The sequence below is a fragment of the Oncorhynchus kisutch genome, linkage group LG14 (genome assembly GCF_002021735.2).
Source record: "Oncorhynchus kisutch isolate 150728-3 linkage group LG14, Okis_V2, whole genome shotgun sequence".
In the NCBI taxonomy this organism is placed as follows: Eukaryota; Metazoa; Chordata; class Actinopteri; order Salmoniformes; family Salmonidae; genus Oncorhynchus; species Oncorhynchus kisutch.
Window position 1 is genome coordinate 54,595,153 of NC_034187.2, and position 6,260 is coordinate 54,601,412.

Genomic DNA, 6,260 nt, shown 5'->3' on the forward strand with positions numbered 1-6,260 from the left:
CTATGGGGCTCCCGTCATGGCCGGCTGTTTCATAGCCTGGGATTGAACCCCACTCCAATGCACTGCCTTAGACAGCTGCGCCACTCGAGAGTCCTGAAATGCTGATTTCTAAAATCTAATGTGACCCCTGCTTCTACCATAGGCAAATATGTATAAAACTATTTGTTCATATCAAAAGGGGTGAGATCAAAAAGTAATTGAAATCAAATGGAATGACAAGCAACTTTGGTTCTCTGGGGCCATTGTCCTGTTTTTTGCTCTTTCATATCAGTGTCTGATTCTGACCTCAAAATGTAGGCCCTTTTGTGTTTCAATAAAGTAAATTATTGTAATCCTTTAGTACCTGCAGTTGGTTATATAACCAAATGCACCTTTAACAGAGTTGATGCCTGTTTTGGTCTACACAACAGTTCTTGTAAATAATAAATATTTTGAAGGCACAAATGTTTGTTTACATTTTGACAATTCTTAAGTTGGAAAATGAAGGTCTCCAGAGTTTAGTCTAGCGATAAGTGGTCATGTATGCCAACACTGGGAGCTGAAAATAATTTGAAATTATGCTTGGTAAATTCTCTGGGGATGAGGTGCTATCAAGCTCCCGGGCTATTTAACTTAATCCATATTTCTGTTTTTCCCCAGTCTTCGAGATCGTGACATCAACAGGCAGACAAAGAAGTGAAACACCTGTTCATCCTTCATCTCCCCAGCTGGATGCTGACAGCTTCACATTTTTGGTGAAAAATAAAGACTACAACTATAGAAGGAATCTAAAAACACTACGTAGACTGCATACTATTTATACTTTGTGTTTTATACATTGTATTCCAAATTAGGAAAATAACTTATTATTTAAAAGGACCTTTACCTGCTCTTCTTGGTTGTAACGTGTAAGCGGTAGGCATTAATTTGTATAAGAGGGGATAGACATTGGTAGCAGCGAGTCATTCTAGTTGTTCAAGAAGCATTACTTCCAGTAGCTGTGGCTATTGATCATTTGATTATTATTGGTGCGATATTGTTGTGGTTCAACAGTAGGGCGAGTGACCCAGGAACAACCTCCCATCAGTGAGCGGGAGATGTTCCAGTTCAGTAAGTACCCCTTGGACATTCTAGATATGCTAAGTGGACACCAAGCCCACCAGTTTAAAGGCCTTGGATTGGAAAGACAGTTCCAGCACCAACAGCAAGTCCAACTTCAGCACCAGCAACAGCTTCAGCAGCAGCACCAACAGCAGGGGGAGTCGTCAGGGGCTCTTCTATCTGGGCTTGGTCTGGGGTCTCTTCAGGGGTCTAGAAGTAATGCTTTTGCTGATTCGTCATCTATATTTGCCAAAATGAGTGCCCCACCACCAATATCACACCAGAGCCAGTCCTCATCCTCACACAGTTCACGGAAATCCAGCAAGATGAGCAGTAGTGTTAGTGGGAGCTCTGCTGCAGGATACCCACAATTCTTACGTCCGTTTCACCCTGCAGAAGCAGCGCTAGCCCAGGAGCAGCTGCACTCTGGAATGGGACGTTTTGACTTTGGGGGTAGTAGCAGTGGAGGATCTGGTGTTATTGGAGGAGTAGTTACATCTGCACCGCCACCCTTACACCCTGGCCTCTCTGTTCCCCAAGCCTCACCTGGACCATCCTCCTCCTCGCCCTCCCCATCAGCCTCATCGTCCGCCTCTAACAACCCTGGCAGTGCAGTTTCCTCCCTAGGGCAACCACTCGTTGGGCAGTCTGATCCACGTAGCTTACATCAGCAGTTCAGTTGCATGCTTGCCGCCAATCAGTACTTTCTTTCTGGTGTCCCGACCAACAGCAGTCTGGAGCAGTTTCTGGTTCAACAAGGGGGTCATAATCATCTTGGCCTGGGTTTGGGCCAAGGAGCTAGTGACTCGAGCTCAGCCCTTGCCCCACCTCCAGCTCTTCACTCCTCTCACAGTCATAGTCACTCCACTCCCCAGCCTCAACAGCAGCAGCAACCATTGGCACCCCATGCTTTATCTCACTCTCACAGCCATACCCACCCACACCATCCTCTTCACCCAACACCTCAGCCGTCATCTCTGGGTGGCTTTGATTTCCAAGGTATTCCAGTTCTCTCCTCCAATCAGCTGGCTTCGTTGATGCAACAAGAGGCTAGTGGTATGCCCCTCCCTCTACCACTCCATTTATCGCTTTCGAAAGATGAAGGGAAAGGAGACAGTGGAAGTGGTGGTAGCAGGAGAAAGAAGGCTATGGCTGGCTACCTTCCTCAGAGAAAAGCAGATGGCACCAGTCACAGCAGTGGTAGTAACTGCCACAGCAGCTCCACTGAACACAGTCAAAATTCAACCATTCAACCGGGCCTTGTAGGAGGAGCCATAACCAGCCTTGGTGTTAACCATTCATCAGTTCTCTCTTCAACACAACAGTCCTCCTCAACGGTCTCCTCTTCCTCCTCAGCCCCTTCCTCATCCACAGCGTCTGTGTTGGTAGCTAATGATTCACAGCTACCTAAACCTGAAAATCTAAATCCCATGGCCTCCATGCCTTGTCAACCTGACCCTGAAGCCATCTACCACTGTGGTGAATGTGGAAAGACTTTCAGTCATCTTACAAGCCTTCGCAGGCATCTCCGTAGTCATGGTTTGACTTCTGAAGATGCCAAGCCAGACACTTCAAGCGAAGACAAAACATTCTGTTGCACTGAATGTGGAAAGGGTTTCAAGAAAAGGGGGCACCTCCTCCAGCATGGTGTTATCCATTCAGGGGCTCGTCCATTTGCATGTGGTGTCTGTCAACGGTCTTTCAACCGCCGTGAGTCCCTCACCAGGCATGAGAAAATCCATGATGATAAGCCTTTCCGATGCCCTGCTTGTGGTCGCTGCTTCCGAGAGAGCACCTCTTTGCTAAACCATGCTGCGTCTGGCACCTGTGGAAAGCCTGGAAGGAATTCCCGGCCCAGACCAAGTGGTAGTGGTGATAATCCAAGCTCATCAAGTGCGAGTAGCAGCAAAACTGTAATGGAGGCTGGAGGCAGTGGTACAGGTGATTACCAACGAGATGGCGCGAGCAAATTTGGCACAGATTATTCAAGGAACCGGCCATCATACCAGACATCCTACAGTGTCGATGACTACCGACGACAGCAGGCTAACCCATCTTGTTATTCTGGAGAGAGCTCCCATGGCAGTGGGATGTCAAGCCAGACACTCAGAAAGGCACCACTGGCTCCTACCTTACACCCACACCCTCAAAGTCAACAGCAACACCATCTCCATCAACAGCAACCCCATCTTCCTCTTTCATCTCTATTGGATGACTCTGAGGATGAGGTCACTAGCAGTGCCATGTCTGCCATTGCTGCAGCTGCTGCTGCATCCTGCGAGATAAGTACTGGCGAGAGTCGAGGAGAGGAGCGAAGAGACATCATTGGAGGTTTGCTTGGAGGACTTGGCTTTGGGAATATGGGAGTCTCACCAGGTGGTCCATCATCTACATCTGAAATCGACAAGACCTACAGGTCAGGAAGTGGCTCTACCATCCCTTTAACCCATCCAAGCCAGCAGATGATGAATGCTAAACCGAAAAAGCCCCGCAAGCCTCGGCAGAAGAGAGAACCAGGACCTGATGGAATCATAGTTCGACAAAGAAGAAGTCGTGGAGAGGGAGAACGGCCATATTCATGCGGAGTTTGTGGTAAAGGATTCAGGAGACGTGAGACCCTGCGTCGGCATGACCGTGTTCATACAGGTGAAAAGCCACACCGGTGTGATGTTTGTGGGAAAGAGTTCCGGGAGTACTTCCATCTTACTAAACATTCCACTGTGCATTCTGGGCAGAAGAACTACAAATGTGACCTATGTGGTAAAGAGTTTGCTTACGCTCAGAGCTTGGTGAGACATGGAAAATTACACACAAAAGTGGAATTGGATGGTACACCAGGAGGAAAAATTGCTAAAGGCCATGGAGGGGTTATTAGTCAAGATGGAAATCAAGCAAACTCTCAATCTTATTATCCGTACCCTCAAGAAAAGTCTCAGGGGTCCAGCTCATCCACTCAGCCCCCTCAGCCTCCTCAGAAGCTCTTTACATGCACAACGTGCTGGAAATCCTTCCACCATCAGTTCCACTTGACAGCCCATCAACAAACTGTCCATGGTGGTGGAATAAGGGGTGAAAAGAATTTCTGCTGTGAGGTATGCGGGAAGGCCTTTGCTTATTCTAACAGCTTGTCCAGGCACAGGCAATCGCAACATGGATTGGGCCGCACCGGGTCGGCAAACCCACCAGCTGGTGGAACCCAACATCCTTCTCAAGCAGATCAGTACATCCCTCTTTTTGAATCAGGCCACCCCTTAACTTATCCGTCAGGCTCCTACATGCCAAACCAATCCTCCCAAGGTCAACACCGCCCTTTTCAGTTCCAGTCCCAAGAAGGATGGGTTGGTGGCAAGAGAAAAAGAGAGAAAAAAAGGAGGGTCGAATATCAAAGTATAATGAGAGGGGGGCAACTAGTAGGGGTTGCCTTGAATAAGGCCACGAGCAGGAGACTCAAAGTGATGAAGCGGAAAAAGGGAATAATGCATGAGAAGCTTAAGCAAAAGAAACTGCTCGCCCAGCTCCTGAGGATGAGAGGAGGGTATAGAGTTAAACAATGGTGCGGAGGTGTGGTTAAGGTCAGTGGGCTGTCATCTATGGAAGTCCCCATAAAACGTTTTCCATGCCAGTACTGCCCCAGCACCACGTTCGCCAGTCAGGCCAAACTTTTGCTCCATCGTTCTGTGAGGCATCCTCCAAGAAATAACGGCCACCAGGCCCGTCTGAAGTGCTCAGTCTGCGGAAAGCGTTCTCGGACATTACGGAAAGCCCTCATTCATCGTGGACGTCACCTTTCCCAAGGGCGGTTCTCATGTCCCAAATGCCGCTCCCGCTTCTGGAATGGATCTCTCCTGGAGAGGCACAGCGTCGCATGCCAGGGTCAATCTATGTTAGGTAGTGGAAACTGGGCCTTGAAAGTCAACTTGCCCCCAAGAGAGGTTGTTGAGAAGACCGCGGTAAAAGAGGGCCAGGGGGGCCTGCCTGGGAGAACAACAGTGGTGACTGAATACAGCCACTAATTATTTTCTAGTGTAGGATTTTTTTAAACTAAAAAGCAAGCAAGAACTAGCGAGTTTTAAAGATGTGGACAACAGGCTTATACATCCCATACAATCCTTAATATAGCAGAGATGTTTGTAAAGAAGACTTTTAAAGGCTCACATCTAAAGCACCATCCACTGGTCTTTGCTTCCCCAAAGGGGAGAGAGTATTCTGGATCTGAGTGTTTGAGTAGCACCTCATCTGAAATACTTTAAACCACAGTATCGTTTTTGTTAGCGGTGTTTGCGCTGGGATTATGAATGCATACTAGTAAGAGTGGAGTACCAAAAGTACTGATGTTTTATGTTTTCTGTCATTATTCACAGTTAAACAGTAGTCTTTGTCTCGTTCTGTACTATGTGTTTTTTTTTTTTTTTTCTTTGTTCCCTGTAGAGATTATTTTTCATACAGATGTTTGGCCTGAAGCTATAAAATTGGCCGGTAAGACAGGCCAGTCATTCTAAGAAGCAATTTATCCGAAAAAGGAAGTCAATTAAGTAATTAAGTCACTCCTGTTATGAAACTTGACTTACCAAATTGATTAATCACTTAGTGTAACTGGAGGTATCTTTTCAAACATTCGGTTAAATTTGACAAAACTGACTAGCTGAATAGGTTGAAATGGATCAGAATGGAATGAGAGAGCATTTTTCTGTAAACTATTCCATCATATATATATATATATATATATATATATATATATATAATGGGAAAACATTAATGGGACTTAGGTGTCAGGAATGGAAAGGGTCAATGGGAACAACCGGAGAATACTGTACAATTCGTATTATATTTTATTATATATTGTTTATTTGCATTTTTTTTTATACTCCCAAGTACCATTTATTTTATAATTGTTATTCTATGGTTGGGTGGGAATGAGTTTGGGGACTGTCTTTGTAAAACAATGGGATGATGAGTATATGTATCGATGTGATTTTTTTCCCTCCCCCTTTTACCAACCCTACGCCACAGTTAAGCCCTATCCCGTAACACGCATACACAATTGTTCATTACCTAGGTCCTGTCCCCCAGTGTTTTCCTTTCAGTAAACTAAAACATTAAATATTATTACTAAATAACTATCCTTTTCTTTGCCTAAAGTGAATTGTTGAAACCCTCAAATCTAATAAAAAATAAATAAA

General features: G+C 45.8%; 1 protein-coding gene across 1 annotated transcript; it reads left to right on the forward strand.

Moving 5' to 3' along the window:
- The first annotated feature begins 639 nt into the window (after positions 1 to 639).
- On the forward strand, positions 640 to 6,260 carry LOC109903639 (zinc finger protein 865-like). The gene has a single exon (XM_031789341.1). It carries the CDS (start codon positions 1,077 to 1,079, stop codon positions 5,091 to 5,093), a length of 4,017 nt encoding a protein of 1,338 aa, XP_031645201.1. The 5' UTR covers positions 640 to 1,076; the 3' UTR covers positions 5,094 to 6,260.